The 17,415-nt window shown below is 43.0% G+C and overlaps 1 protein-coding gene across 1 annotated transcript; it reads left to right on the plus strand.

The window, feature by feature from the left end:
- Positions 1 to 15,112: 15,112 nt before the first annotated feature.
- LOC119325838 (bisdemethoxycurcumin synthase-like) lies at positions 15,113 to 16,887 on the plus strand. Its single transcript, XM_037599562.1, has 2 exons — positions 15,113 to 15,456; positions 15,551 to 16,887. Exons 1-2 carry the CDS (start codon positions 15,231 to 15,233, stop codon positions 16,558 to 16,560), a joined length of 1,236 nt encoding a protein of 411 aa, XP_037455459.1. The 5' UTR covers positions 15,113 to 15,230; the 3' UTR covers positions 16,561 to 16,887.
- Positions 16,888 to 17,415: the final 528 nt, after the last annotated feature.

Genomic DNA, 17,415 nt, shown 5'->3' on the forward strand with positions numbered 1-17,415 from the left:
AAACCCCTTTCAGACACGCTGGTCATCACCTGGTACCCCCAGAACAATTCCGGACTCCAATACCCTTCGTCCAATATACCGGTCTTCACCTCCGGACCATTCCGGAGCTCCTCTTCATGTCCGGGATCTCATCCGGGACTCCGAACAACCTTCGGTAACCACATACTATTTCCCATAACAACTCTAGCGTCACCGAACCTTAAGTGTGTAGACCCTACGGGTTCGGGAACCATGCAGACATGACCGAGACGTTCTCCGGCCAATAACCAACAGCGGGATCTGGATACCCATGTTGGCTCCCACATGTTCCACGATGATCTCATCGGATGAACCACGATGTCGAGGATTCAATCAATCCCGTATACAATTCCCTTTGTCAATCGGTATGTTACTTGCCCGAAATTCGATCGTCGGTATCCCAATACCTCGTTACCGGCAAGTCACTTTACTCGTTCCATAATACATGATCCCGTGACTAACTACTTAGTCACATTGAGCTCATTATGATGATGCATTACCGAGTGGGCCCAGAGATACCTCTCCGTCATACGAAGTGACAAATCCCATTCTCGATTCGTGCCAACCCAATAGACACTTTCGGAGATACCCGTAGTGCACCTTTGTATCCACCCAGTTACGTTGTGACGTTTGGCACACCCAAAGCATTCCTACGGTATCCGGGAGTTGCACAATCTCATGGTCTAAGGAAATGATACTTGACATTAGAAAAGCTTATAGAAAACGAACTACACGATCTTGTCCTATGCTTAGGATTGGGTCTTGTCCATCACATCATTCTCCTAATGATGTGATCCCGTTATCAATGACATATAATGTCCATGGTCAGGAAACCATAACCATCTATTAATCAACGAGCTTGTCAACTAGAGGCTCACTAGGGACATGTTGTGGTCTATGTATTCACACATGTATTACGGTTTCCAGTTAATACAATTATAGCATGAACAATAGACAATTATGATGAACAAGGAAATACAATAATAACCATTTTATTATTGTCTCCAGGGCATATTTCCAACAGTCTCCCACTTGCACTAGAGTCAATAATCTAGTTCACATCACTATGTGATTGTAACGAGTCCAACACCCATTGGGTTTGATCATATCTCGCTTGTGAGAGAGGTTATTAGACAACAGGTCTGAATCTTTCAGATCCATGTGTGCTTTACAAATCTCAATGTCATCTCCTAGATGCAGCTACCATGCTCTATTTGGAGCTATTCTAAATAACTGTTCTACTATACGAATCCGGTTTACTACTCAGAATAATCCGGATTAGTGTCAAAGTTTGCATCGGCGTAACCCTTTACGACGAACTCTTTTACCACCTCCATAATCGAGAAAATTCCTCAGTCAACTAGTTACTAAGGATAAGTTTGACCGCTGTCATGTGATCCATTCCTGGATCACTCTTGTACCCCTTGATTGACTCATGGCAAGGCACACTTCAGGTGCGGTACACAGCATAGCATACTGTAGAGCCTACATCTAAAGCATAGGGGATGACCTTCGTCCTTTCTCTCTCTCCTGCCGTGGTCAGGTCTTGAGTCTTACTCAATACTCACACCTCATAACATAGCCAAGAACTCCTTCTTTGCCGATCTATTTTGAACTCCTTCAAAATCTTGTCACGGTGTGTATTCATTTGAAAGTACTATCAAGCGATCTTGATCTATCCTTATAGATCTTGATGCTTAATGTTCAAGCAGCTTAATCTAGGTTTTCCATTGGAAAACACTTTTCAAATAACCCTATATGCTTTTCCAGAAATTCTACATCATTTCTGATCAACAATATGTCAACAACATATACTCATCAGAAATTCTATAGTGCTCCCACTCACTTCTTTGGAAATACAAGTTTCTCATAAACTTTCTATAAACCCAAAATCTTTGATCATCTCATCAAAGTGTATATTCCAACTCCGAGATGCTTACTCCAGTCCTTATAAGGATTGCTGGAGTTTTGCATACTTGTTAGCATCTTTTAGGATTGACAAAACCTTCTGGTTGTATCACATACAAACTTTCCTCAAGAAAATCTTCGAGGAAACAATGTTTTGACATCCTATCTGCAAGATTTCATAAATCATGCAGTAATTGCTAATATAATTCCAACAGACTCTTAGCATCGCTACGAGTGAGAAAGTCTCATCGTAGTCAACTCCTTGAACTTGTCGGAAAACATCTTAGCGACAAGTCGAGCTTTCTTAATGGTGACACTTACCATCATTGTCCGTCTTCCCTTTTAAAATCCATCTGTACCCAACAGCCTTACGACCATCAAGTAGTTCTTCCAATGTCTACACTTTGTTTTATACATGGGTCTTCTCTCGGATTTTATGGCCTCGAGCCATTTGTCATAATCCGGGCCCACCATCGCTTCTCCATAGCTCGTAGGTTCATTGTTGTCTAGCAACATGACCTCCAAGACAGGATTACGTACCACTCTTAAGTAGTACGCATCCTTGTCGACCTACGAGGTTTGGTAGTGACTTGATCCGAAGTGCCATGATCACTATCATCAACTTCCACTACAATTGGTGTAGGCGCCACAGGAACAACTTCTTGTGCCCTGCTACACACTAGTTGTAGTGATGGTTCAATAACCATATCAAGTCTCCACCATCCTTCCACTCAATTCTTTCAAGAGAAACTTCTCCTCGAGAAAGGACCCGTTTCTAGAAACAATCACTTTTGCTTCCGGATCTGAAATAGGAGGTATACCCAACTGTTTTGGGTGTCCTATGAAGATGTATTTATCCGCTTTGGGTTCGAGCTTATCAGGATGAAACTTTTTCACATAAGCGTCGCAGCCCCAAACTTTCAAGAAACGATAGCTTAGGTTTCTCTAAACCATAGTTCATACGGTGTCATCTCAACGGAATTATGTGGTGCCCTATTTAAAGTGAATGCGGTTGTCTCTAATGCCTAACCCATGAACGATAGTGGTAATTCAATAAGAGACATCATGGTATGCCCCATATCCAATAGGGTGCATCTATGATGTTCCGACACACCATCACACTATGGTGTTCCAGGCGGTGTTAGTTGTGAAACAATTTCCACAATGTCTTAATTGTGTACCAAACTCGCAACTCAGATATTCATCTCTATGATCATATCATAGACATTTTATCCTCTTGTCACGAAGATCTTCAACTTCACTCTGAAATTACTTGAACCTTTCAATAATTCAGACTTGTGTTTTATCAAGTAAATATACTCAGCATCTACTCAAATCATCTGTGAAGTAAGAACATAACGATATCCACTGCGTGCATCGGCACTCATTGGACATCACACATCAAAATGTATTACTTCCAACAAGTTGCTCTCTTGTTCCATCTTACTGAAAACGAGGCTTTTCAGTCATCTTTCCCATGTGGTATGATTTGCATGTCTCAAGTGATTTAGAATCAAGTGAGTCTAAACGATCCATCTGCATGGAGTTTCTTCATGCGCACATACCAATAGACATGGTTCGCATGTCTCAAACTTTTCAAAAACGAGTGAGTCCAAAGATCCATCAACATGGAGCTTCTTCATGCATTTTATAGCAATATGACTCAAATGGCAGTGCCACAAGCAGGTGGTACTATCATTACTATCTTATATCTTTTGGCATGAACATGTGTATCACTACGATCGAGCTTCAATAAACCATTCATTTTAGGTGCAAAACCATTGAAGGTATTATTCAAATAAACAGAGTAACCATTATTCTCCTTAAATGAATAACTGTATTGCGATAGACATAATCCAATTATGTCTATACTCAACTCAAACACTAAATAACAATTATTTAGGTTTAACACCGATCCCGATGGTAGAGGGAGCGTGCGATGTTTGATCACATCAACCTTGGAAATACTACCAACACATATCGTCACCTCGCCTTTAGCTAGTCTCCATTTATTCCGTAGCCTTTTATTTCGAGTTACTAACACTTAGCAACTGAACCGGTATCTATTACCATGGTGCTACTAAGAGTACTAGTAAAGTACACATTAATATAATGTATATCCAATATACTTTTGTCGACCTTGTCAGCCTTCTCATCTACCAAGTATCTAGGGTAGTTCTGCTTCAGTGACCGTTCCCCTCATTACAGAAGCAATTAGTCTCGGGTTTGGGTTCAACCTTGGGTTTCTTCACTAGAGCAGCAACTGATTTGCTGTTTCATGAAGTATCCCTTCTTGCCCTTGCCCTTCTTGAAACTAGTGGTTTCACTAACCATCAACAATTGATGCTCCTTCTTGATTTCTACTTTCGCGGTGTCAAACATCGCGAATATTTCAAGGATCATCATATCTATCCCTGATATGTTATAGTTCATCACGAAGCTCTAGTAACTTGGTGGCAATGACTTTGGAGAAACATCACTATCTCATCTGGAAGATTAACTCCCACTTGATTCAAGTGATTGTTGTACCCAGACAATCTGAGTACAACCTCAATGATTGAGCTTTTCTCCCTTAGTTTGTAGGCTAAGAAACTCGTCAGAGGTCTCATACCTCTTGACGTGGGCACTAGCCTGAAATCCCAATTTCAGCCCTTGGAACATCCCCTATGTTTCGCGACGTTTCAAAAATCGTCTTCGACGCCTCAATTCTAAACCGTTTAACATTACTGAACTATCACGTAGTCATCAAAACGTGTATGTCAGATGTTCGCAACATCCACAGACGACGTTCGAGGTTCAGCACACAGAGCGGTGCATTAAGGACATAAGCCTTCTACGCAGCAATAAGGACAATCCTCAGTTTACGGACCTAGTCCGCATAATCGCTACTATCAACTTTCAACTAAATTTTCTCTACGAACATATCTAAAACAGTAGAACTAAAACGCAAGCTACGACATAATTTGCAAAGACCTTTTGACTATATTTAGGATAATTAAGTTCATATAATGAACTCCCACTCAGATAGACATCCCTCTAGTCATCTCAGTGATACATCATCCGAGTCAACTAGGCCGTGTCCGATCATCACGTGAGACGGACTAGTCCTCATCGGTGAACATCTTCATGTTGATCGTATCTACTATACGACTCATGTTCGACCTTTCGGTCTCTCGTGTTCCGAGGCCATGTCTGTACATGCTAGGCTCGTCAAGTCAACCTAAGTGTTTTGCACGTGTAAATCTGGCTTACACCCGTTGTATGCGAACGTTAGAAACTATCACACCCGATCATCACGTGGTGCTTCAAAACAATGAACTTTCGCAATGTTGCACAGTTAGGGGGAACACTTGCTTGAAATTTTAGTGAGGGACCATCTTATTTATGCTACCATCGTTCTAAGCAAATAAGATGTAACCATGGCAAACATCACATGCAAATCATAAAGTGACATGATATGGCCATCATCATCTTGCGCCTTTGATCTCCATCTTTGAGGCGCGGCATGATCACCTTCGTCACCAGCATGACACCATGATCTCCATCATCGTGTCTCCATGAAGTTGTCTCGCTAACAATTACTTCTACTACTATGGCTAAGGGTTAGCAATAAAGTAAAGTAATTACATGGTGTTGTTCAATGACACGCAGGTCATACAATAAATTAAGACAACTCCTATGGCTCCTACCGGTTGTCATACTCATCGACATGCATGTCGTGATTCCTATTACAAGAACATGATCAATCTCATACATCACATATCATTCATCACATTCTTTTGGCCATATCACATCACATAGCATACCCTGCAAAAACAAGTTAGACGTCCTCTAATTGTTGTTTGCATGTTTTACATGGCTGCTATGGGTTTCTAGCAAGAACGTTTCTTACCTACGCAAAAGCCACAACGTGATATGCCAATTGCTATTTACCCTTCATAAGGACCCTTTTCATCGAATCCGATTCAACTAAAGTGGGAGAGACTGGCACCCGCTAGCCATCTTATGCAACAAGTGCATGTCAGTCGGTGGAACCTGTCTCACGTAAGTGTACGTGTAAGGTCGGTCCGGGCGCTTCATCCCACAATACCGTCGAAACAAGATAGGACTAGTAACGGTAAGCATATTGAACAGAATCAACGCCCACAACAACTTGTGTTCTACTCGTGCATAGAATCTACGCAATAGACCTAGCTCATGATGCCACTGTTGGGGAACGTAGCACAAATTTAAACTTTTCCTACGTATCACCAAGATCAATCTAGGAGATTCTAGCAACGAGAGAGAGAGAGGGTGGGTGCATCTTCATACCCTTGAAGATCGCGATGCGGAAGCGTTACAAGAACGCGGATGATGGAGTCGTACTCGCGGCGATTCAAATCGCGGAAGATCCGGTCTAGCGCCGAACGGACGGCGCCTCCGTGTTCAACACATGTACACCCCGGGGACGTCTCCTCCTTCTTGATCCAACAAGGGGAGAGGAGAAGTTGAGGGAGAACTCCGACATCACGATGGAGTGGTGGTGACGGAGCTCGTGGTTCTCCGGCAGGGCTTCGCCAAGCACTACGGAGGAGGAGGAGGTGTTGGAGGAGGGAGAGGGCTGCGCCAGGGGAAGGGTATGGCTGCCCTCCCACCCCCTCACTATATATATAGGGGGAAGGGGAGAGGGGGTCGGCCCCTCTAGATGGATCTAGAGGAGGGGCGGCGGCCAGGGGAAACCCTAGATGGGTTTGGGCGCCCCCACCCCCTAGGAAACTTGCCCCCCAAGCCGGGAGGCGTGGCTGCCCTAGGGGAGGCGCCCCAACCTCTCCAGGTTACGTGAGATGGGGTGGGAGGGGCGCTCAGCCCCTTAGTGGGCTGATGTGCCCCCTCCCCTTGGCCCATAAGGCCCCCCAACACTTGCCGGGGCCTCCGAAACCCCTTTCGGACACGCTGGTCATCACCTGGTACCCCCGGAACAATTCCGGACTCCAATACCCTTCGTCCAATATACCGATCTTCACCTCCAGACCATTCCGGAGCTCCTCGTCGTGTCCGGGATCTCATCCGGGACTCCGAGCAACCTTCGGTAACCACATAATATTTCCCACAACAACTCTAGCGTCACTGAACCTTAAGTGTGCAGACCCTACGGGTTCGGGAACCATGCAGACATGACCGAGACGTTCTCCGACCAATAACCAACAGCGGGATTTGGATACCCATGTTGGCTCCCACATGTTCCACGATGATCTCATCGGATGAACCATGATGTCGAGGATTCAATCAATCCCGTATACAATTCCCTTTGTCAATCAGTATGTTACTTGCCCGAGATTCGATCGTCGGTATCCCAATACCTCGTTCAATCTCGTTACCGACAAGTCACTTTACTTGTTCTGTAATGCATGATCCCGTGACTAACTACTTAGTCACATTGAGCTCATTATGATGATGCATTACCGAGTGGGCCCAGAGATACCTCTCCGTCATACGGAGTGACAAATCCCATTCTCGATTCGTGCCAACCCAACAGACACTTTTGGAGATACCCGTAGTGCACCTTTATAGCCACCTAGTTACGTTGTGACGTTTGGCACACCCAAAGCATACCTACGGTATGCGGGATTTGCACAATCTCATGGTCTAAGGAAATGATACTTGACATTAGAAAAGCTTGTAGCAAACGAACTACACGATCTTGTGCTATGCTTAGGATTGGGTCTTGTCCATCACATCATTCTCCTAATGATGTAATCCCATTATCAATGAAATCTAATGTCCATGGTCAGGAAACCATAACCATCTATTGATCAACGAGCTAGTCAACTAGAGGCTCACTAGGGACATGTTGTGGTCTATGTATTCACACATGTATTACGGTTTCCAGTTAATACAATTATAGCATGAACAATAGACAATTATCATGAACAAGGAAATACAATAATAGCCATTTTATTATTGCCTCTAGGGCATATTTCCAACAAATTCACCTCCATCATCACCAAGGTTGATAGTCAAGATCCAAGATGAGTTATGAGTATCCTGCCCCCTAGTCATGGTAGTAGCCAAGATGTAACGTCTCCACCTTGTAGTTCAATACAATGGCCATATGACCTGCTCTACATTATTATGGTTAATTTGATGTAAACCCTAGAGATGGTGTTGATCATGTGATGAATTATTTCTTTATGTTAGGATTTATAGATGCCTTTATGTTCTATATATAGATGGCCATTTAGTTGGGTAATCGGTAGAGTGAGAGGTGTGCATTAATTTGGTAATCTTGCAACTGAACAACTCCAATGATAGAAAGTGGAAATGGCTTGTATAGTGTTGTATTGTTGCCACTAAGGATACATGTTTGTACGAGGACTAAAATGATTCATCTTAATAACAACATGTCATCTTCGTCAGTGCAATTATTTGTGTTTACACTTCAAGTTTGGATGGTACAGATGGTATCTTGATCTACAAGTAGACTACTAGCTATATATGCAGGGATGATCTTAGCCTATAGAATTATGGATGTAGCACCATTATAATATCAACACATCTCATATGTTTGGAAATATAATGAAATGTTTTAAGCACTTTTTAACAGGACTATTTTACTTACACAGTTTTATGTATTGGAGAGTTACACTTGGTGTACCTATATAACTTGATCCAGTTTTTAGCATTTGAATGACCTTCCAACAACTTTTATATGCACTTCTATTCTCATTTTTTATTACAAAAATAAAATAAATAAATATTATCTACCACATTATCTTTTAATTATCGTGTCCAACTAGCAACACAAGCAAGGTTGACACCCTTGTTAGCACTATTGGGGACACAAGTGAAGTTTTATTTGTATTGTAGCAACTTATCCTTGTTATAGACCATAATTACCTCCACAGATTAATACTTTGCTTTCTCACTACGGGAAGTTTCTTGCTTTCTAGAAACTCCTGCACATGGGAGCCCAACAACATTGACTTGTAATATTCCTTGTTAACGTCAAGCCACTTTCTAGCCCCGTTGCTAGCGAGGTGAAGTTCTATATTAATTCTATATTACTTTTAGTATCTTCATTGCTTTATACAATGTTGGGGATATCGCTTATCGGGAACTTAACGGTCGACCCAAGATATGGGGTAAATCGGCTAGTTTATCGATATATCGGCTGATTTATCGCCATATCGGCTGATTTATCAGCCAATTTATCTTATTGGTTAGACGGTGATAAGCGATAAATCGAAAGATTTATCGGAAGATATCTTGAACAGTGGTTTTATATATTTCTTACATGTAAATTTTTAATGTTTGGTTGTGTTTTTGTCTTTCAAAATTACTAAGAACTCCAACAATATTTCTAATTTCAGCAACTCGTTACTTTTTGTTTAGTAGTTGTAGTGGAATATTTAGGGACACTTCCTACATTGGAGATGGAAATCCTAAGCTTTATAAAAAGGGGAGGAAAGAGTTTCAAGGATGATTGGTATAGAATCAAGATACTAAATGACAAAGCCACAACCAAGTGTTCAATAACCCTACTCAGGAATTTTTATACTATTATATCAACTTGGTTTAATTATTTGTAAGACACTTTGTCAAGAGGAAATTTTCTAGGGAGTAACACTCTAGATGCCTACAATGCGATCGAGAGTTTGGATGGATCTCTGCAAAAACAAAATAACCTAAACAATAAGAGGATGTCCCATTGTTGTGTAGAAATTGGAAGAGATATAAAAAATGATGGCTATCTTGGAACAAGTCAAGGGAAATACTAAGAAACTTGAAGTAGTAATTAATAACCTTTGCTCTCATTTGGGTAATAATTTGAAGAAACTTCAAGCAGTTGGGATCAGGTTAAGCATGTTAAATGCATATGTAAAATTAGCCAACGAACACACTAAGAAGCTAGAAACTATAGAGGAAATGTAAGTGATCCTTTCGGTACTAAGTTTGAAATGGGGAGTACCTCCACAAATTCATCTCCTGTTCTCATGTATATTCCAAAAAAATTGACACTTTAAATCTGCTAGAGTTATGAAAGTGGTGTAAAAACTGTTATAACTCTCTTTGCTTCACTTATGTTTTGTTGGAAAGTTAGCAACCTGGTTGGAACTTGTTTCTATGGTTAAATCTTGGGATTATTACTATTAGATTTTTTTAGTTTTTAACTTTATTAGTTTTCATGCTAGGAGAGTCATCAAGTTAATAAGAACACTGAGTTAGAGTCCATTTTAATAAAATAGTAGTGGGTATTATTTTGCTTTTGAGACTTTTTTAGTACTATTAATATGCATTACGACGTATCTCTTGCTATTTAGAGATGATATAGTGTATTCAATATTGAAAAGAACCATTTCCTTTCTTTCAGCAAGTGAACAATATATGGGGACTCTAATGGGAATTTGAAGTTGCAAACATATGTTTGTATCAACCATCATATAATAGAGACATTGCTGCAGCCAGGGCAAAGTGATGGTCTTGAACCTAACAATCTTTCGCCATGGGATACCAGCTTGGTGTACTATCGCAACTTGTGAGCTACGTTGGGATTTCCTTGAAGAGGAGAGGATGATGCAGTACACTAAAGATAAGTATTTCCCCCAGTTAAGAACCAAGGTTATCAATCCAGTAGGAGAACCACGCAACACCTTGTTAGGAGTGCCTACACACAAAATAACAAATACTTGCACCCAACGCGAACAAGGGGATGTCAATCCCTCAGCGGTTAATTGCAAGGATCAAATCTTGTAATCATAGTTAGTTAGAACAAAAATACCAAATAAAATAAAGTAAACAAAATTGTGGCAAGGTATTTTGGGTTTTTTATATATTATAAAAATAGACCCCGGGGCCATAGTTTGACTAGAGGCTTCTCTCTTGGAAATAGCATACGGTGGACGGTGGGTAAACAAATTACTATTGGCCAATTGATAGAAAAGCAAATAATCATGACGATATCCAAGGCAATGATCATCTATATAGGCATCACGTCCGAGACAAGTAGACCGACTCCTTCTTGAATTTACTACTATTACTCCACACATCACCCGCTATCCAGCATGCATCTAGAGTATTAAGTTCATAAAAAATGGAGTAACGCCTTAAGCGAGATGACATGATGTAGACAAAGTAAACTCACGCATGAATAAACCCCACCGTTTTATCCTTAATGGCAACAGTACAAATACGTGTCTTGTCCCTTTCTATCACCGGGATATAGATCACCGCAAGATTGAGCCCATCACAAAGCACCTCTCCCATTGCAAGAAAAATCAATCTAGTTGGCCAAACCAAATCAATAGATCGGAGAGAAATACAAAGCTATAATAATCATGCATAGAAGAGTTCAGAGAAGACTCAAATAATGTTCATGGATAATCTGATCATAAAGTCACAATTCGTCGAATCCCAACAAACAGACCATAAAAAGTATTACATCGAATAGAACTCTAAGAACATCAAGGAGAACATTGTATTGAAGATCAAAAAGAGAGAAGAAGTCATCTAGCTACTAGCTATGTACCCGTAGGCATGTGGTAAACTACTCACGCAACATCGGAAGGGCAACAAGGTTGATGTAGATCCCCTCCGTGATCAATCTCCCCTCCGACAGAGTGCAAGGGAAGGCCTCCAGATGGGATCTCACGAGAACAGAAACTTGCGGTGGTGAAAAAAGTATTTCGGGTGGCTCTCTGATATCAGGGGAATATTTGAGTATTTAGAGAGGCGGAATTAGGTCAGGAGGTGTCACGAGGGGCCCACAAGCCTGGGGCGCCCCCCTAGGGCGCGCCTTCCGAGCATGTCGCTCCCTCGTGGCTCGTCAGGTCTTCTCCCGAACCTTCTAGTGTCTCTTCTGGTCCAGAAAAAATTAATACAATGTTTTTTCTCTGTTTGAACTCTGTTTGATATTGATTCCCTGAAAAGCCAAAAACAATCAAAAAACAGCAACTGGCATTGGGCACTAGGTTAATAGGTTATTCCCATAAAATGATATATAATTGCATATAATTGAATAATAAACATCCAAGAGTGATACTATAATAGCATGGGTTAATGAAAAATTATAGATATGTTGGAGACGTATGAACTGTGCAATATGATATCATGATGCACATGTTGATGAGTTGTTTAAGATTAATGCAAGTTCTAGTGTTCTTTGCTTCCACATAATTTTTTGCTAGCCTCTTTGGTACTCAACATTACCCACTCTCACATTGTGACATGGTGTATACTTCGCTGGTACATCCAAATATGTTCGTGGATCTCCTCTTGTCCTCCTACACATAAACCCAACATCTCTTGGAAACTACCATCATACCTACCTACATTTGGCATTTCAATAGCCATTTTGAGTAAATTGCCATGCACAACCATCATTTATAGATGATGAGCCACAAATGTTAAGGGCATCTAAAAACATAAGAGGGTGCATAAGGGGGACAAGAGGGCCTCACTCGATGTCAGTTAAACTATTGGAACTCATCCATTATGTATAGAATGTGAAAAATCACTAATTGAAAGGAAAAAAGAGATGCAAATAAAAAGGACAACCTTGATGAATACCTCAGGCCCCTTAAAAGTTAACAAAATGTTAACCATTTATATTGACAGCAAGGTGGTAGGGGAAATGCATTCATTAAATTAACATGATAAAGCGACCATGCATCCATTTAGGTGTGAGGGCCCTAATGATGAAGTACCATTTAATTATTTCAAAATATTTAGCTAAATGAATGTATTTAACATGGGCACATTAATTATGATTGCAAGAGGAAAGTTGGAAAGGATGTATAAGTTCTGAGGACATGGTGATACTATTTGGAATTATATGCCCTTGAGTAAAAGATGGTTAGGATTCATAAATGTAATCTGGTAAACAGTCTTCGAGTCTTAGCCAATGTTCTAGTAACTATTTTATATAAAAAAGATTTTTAACCCCATGTATTAATTAAGAAATGTTCATACAATAAGTAAGAACAAAGCATGCTATACAAGAAGTCACAAAACCAAATAACACACCATCAACTTTAGAACTGAAGCAAAACCTTGCAAAGTCACGAGCCACTATATTAGCCTCTGTTTTTATTTTCACCATCTTTAAGTCCTGTAATTTTTTTGGATGAATCTGTTTCCCCCTAGCTTGAGGTTAACCAAACAGATCTATCAAGGATGGAATAGCTAAAACCAAATGCACAAACAAGCAATATATCTCTAAGATTGGCCTAAAGTCTTGCCTCATATGCTTCATTCTTGTCACCTGCAAATCACCAAAGGTAACTCTAGCATATGTCTTACTATTGGTATCCTACTTGGAACCCCATCTACGATCAACTTAAATATCTATTCTTGTCATCTTTGGCTGAAAATTTTGGCGCATGTGACATTCACAAATTTTCAACTCACTTTCATGATGGTTAAAAAAAATCAAATTATTCAAATTCCCATCACTGGTGCTAACTTCTGCAGATGAAGTTTGTAGGGTACATAATCCTAATGTCCAATATATGACCAAGAGTGCATATAAAACATTTAGCAGGCCACCATGCTTAGCATGCAAGAATCGAGACACTAGATTACACTCCTTCCCAAGGTTTGGAAAACAAAAGTTTCCACCTAGGGTAAGATATTTTGCTTGGAGGCTGTTCAGGATAGCTCTTCCATCATGTTTGCAAACTTCATGATTCTATACACACATCACAGAGCAATGACGTAGATGTTAATTACTTAATTCCGATTCTCATCTTCGTCAAAGTTTCTTTTGCCAGGGCGCTTTGCTTTTATTGGGGACTTAGATCAGTATAATTTACTCAATTTGCACCTAAACTTTATCCCTCCTCCATTATTGAAAGCCTATTTTCTAACTCACACCTTGAAGCCTCTCTTGAAGATATCTACGTGTTCTATTGCAAATTTATAAAGCTATGTATTACATGCTCTTAAGGCAAATATGTTGGTTAATTTACCAACCATATGTGCTTCCAATGATTTTCGTTCCATGACACAAATGAATCCTTGACAGACCAGGATTCGAATTACAAATTTAACCTACCTCCTAATCACACTCATTCTGGTTCTTTTTCTTCTTTTTCTTTAGATCCTTGAGCAATTTTGGATGTGGCATTCAACCCTTCCCAGGCAGGGAATGTCGCTACACTTGACGTTTTTTTTAATGATATTACTTCTAATTCTCCATTTACATAATGCTAGATCATGAACAATGCAATGTGTGCCACTACGCCATCATGGGGAGGGTGTTTCTCAAGTCTTTAATGTCATACAGAATTATCGAGGAGGTCAAACCATCAACCGCACAAACATTCCGTCGAACTCAAAGACAACTACGGTGGTCCATGTGTTCCTACTATGCCCAGTTCGGGATGGTGGCTTTCCAAGCCCGAGCGGATAGCGAGATACGTGTTATAACAACACCGTGCACTCTACTACAAACACTATCATCCGTGGGCAGTCACATACTCACATATGACACGACTGAGAGCCGAACGGTAGTAATGCTTACTCCATTCATCCAAATATGTAGGATATGATACTTTTTTGAACCCGCATTTGACCATTGACAAGATGAATAATATATGAGATATATGATATAAAATTATACCATTAGAAACTTCTTTCATATATGAATTTGATGGTATGTTGTGTGTACCTTGCATGCCATATATTATTGCTCTAACCCTTGCTCAAAAGTAAAATTGGAGAACGGATTATAGGCCCCATATATTTGGATAGAGGGAGTACGAGTGACCGATTGATGGGCTAAATGTATCGAAAACCATGCATAGTCCAAGAGGTTTATCCTTCCCTTTCCATAACAAAAACAACAACATGCTCTTTGTGATTTAGCACTAGCAAATTGGTTCAACCTTGCATCTTCCCTGTCATTGGCAGACTCTTTCAACTGTGCAAGGAATGCCCCCATCCATTGTGGATATATTATACTACATCCCTGGAACAGAATTCCAGAGGAATTAATTTTAAGCCATTTCCTTCACCTCCCAATTCGATGCATGGGATTGGTGAAAGCCACATGGAGTTGAGGTTTACCCTTTTTTTTTTCCGAGGAAAGCTCCCTCGGAGGCTGCGTCCGAAGCTGCACCCGAGGGACTCATAATTAATGCCAGTGCCGCCACTCAAACAGACAGTTCAGCCAGCCAGCCAAAGAAACAGACTATAAATCCTGGGCCGAGCACATACCCCATTAGACCAAGCGGGTGCATGCCATTGAAGCTTCATTCACAAAGCTATAGCCACTAGTGATCCCTGCCCAGCACACAAGTAGTGCTCCTGCTCCCGAAAGATCGGCCATGGGAAGCATCGGAACCGCCAACGGCAACGGCAACGGCATCGGGCACGGCAGTGCCCCGGTGGCGGCGGGGCGGCAGCACGCCGAAGGCCCCGCGGCCATGCTCGGCATCGGCACGGCGAACCCCACCGGCGTCGAGGTGCCCCAGAACGTCTTCGCCGAGAACCTCTTCCGCGTCACCAAGAGCGACCACCTCACTGAGCTCCAGCAGAAGCTAACCAGAATCTGTACTATACTCACCACGTCCAACTACAGTACAATTTGCATGCATGTTTTTTCCTGCTACTGCTAATAATTTTTTTACTAATTTATGCTTTGCAGGCGAGAAGACGGGCATCGACAAGCGCCACTTCCACCTGACGGAGGAGACGCTGGTGGCGCACCCGGAGCTGTACGACCACGACGCGCAGTCGCTGGACAACCGCCTCGCCATGACCGTCGACGCCGTGCCCAAGCTGGCGCAGTGCGCGGCGGCCAAGGCCATCGCCGACTGGGGCCGCCCCGCGAGCGAGATCACCCACCTCGTCTTCAGCACCTACTCCGCCTGGGGCGCCCCGAGCGCCGACCTGCGGCTCGCCACGCTGCTCGGCCTCCGCCCCACCGTGTCCCGCACCATCCTCAGCCTCCACGGCTGCTACGGCGGCGGCAGGGCGCTGGGCCTCGCCAGGGAGCTCGCCGAGAACAACCGCGGCGCCCGCGTCCTCGTGGCCTGCGCCGAGATCACGCTCGTCTGCTTCGGCGGGCCCGACGGCGGCAACCTCGTCGGCCACGCGCTCTTCGGGGACGGCGCCGGCGCGGTCATCGTCGGCGCCGGGCCCTTCCGCGACGGCGAGCAGAGCCCCATCTTCGAGATGGTCCACGCCACGCAGACCACGGTGCCCAAGACGGAGCACGCGCTCGGCATGCAGGTCTCCGGCAGCGGCGTCGACTTCCACCTCGCCATCCAGGTGCCCACGCTCATCGGGCAGAACGTGGAGCGCTGCCTCCTCCACGCGTTCCGCGGAGGAGACGACGACGACAACGACGACGGTGGTGCTCATCTTCCGTCTCCGTTATCCGGGAACGGGAAGTGGAACGACCTCTTCTGGGCGGTGCACCCGGGCGGCCGGCCGATCCTGGACAACATAGACAAGGTGCTCAAGCTGGAGCCGGAGAAGCTGGCGGCCAGCCGGCACGTGCTCCGCGAGTACGGCAACATGAGCGGCGCCACCATCGTCTTCGTGCTCGACGAGCTGCGCCGGCGCCGGAGCCTGCTGCCGGAGTGGGGCGCCATGCTGGCCTTCGGACCCGGAGTCACAATCGAGACCATGGTGCTCCGCTGTCCACGCTAGGTGCATCGACGGCGTCCAGTCATCATCCTTCTCAAGCCTACTTACGTACGTATGTATTTGTGTGTGCACGTACGTGTGTCAAACTAAATGGACACGTACACTCAAATCAAATTAAGGCCGCAAACGGCCACGTCCCACTGAGCTTTCAGTTCATGTCCCATACGACTAGCTATAGCTAGTAATTATATATGTAGTGCCTGCTGGGTGTAATATGATTCACCAAAAGAAACTACTTGGATTCTACTAATAAATTGTAAAAAAAGATCCTGTATTTTTCTAGCTATATGCGATAATTTTTGAATATTTTGAAGGATTTGCGGTAGGAAATCCACGTCCTGCTCAGAAAATGAAGGTCCAACTCCGGTTAAAGCAATGGCTTGTGTATTCCACATTAAAACATGACTAGTCAATCTCTAAAAAAAAACAAGAGGTGGCGAATCATACTGCTGGGTGTGGTATGGTGTTGCGGAACGCCCATGATGAAATTATTTTCACAGCATGCCGGCAGCTCTTTGCATGTGATAATGGCCTTGATGCCGAACTGGAGGCGTGCAAAGAAGGCCTCGCGCTTGCACTGGTGCGCACGACCTGCCCCATCCAGGTGGAGTTGGACTGCTCCGAAGCAGTGGTGATGCTACAGGCCACTGAACAGAACCGGTCGAGGCACATGACCATTGTGAGTGAACTTCAGGGGATGTTAAAAGTTGATAGGGAGATCTCAGTTACTCTTACTAGCCGTACCAAAAATAAAGTTAGTCATAGTCTAGCTGCCTACCGGCATTGTACTCCTCAGACTGCGGTGTGGTTAGGAGGAGGTATAGATGAAATTGTGAACTTGTGCAAGGACGGTGAACC

The sequence above is a fragment of the Triticum dicoccoides genome, chromosome 6B (genome assembly GCF_002162155.2).
Source record: "Triticum dicoccoides isolate Atlit2015 ecotype Zavitan chromosome 6B, WEW_v2.0, whole genome shotgun sequence".
Lineage (NCBI taxonomy): Eukaryota > Viridiplantae > Streptophyta > Magnoliopsida > Poales > Poaceae > Triticum > Triticum dicoccoides.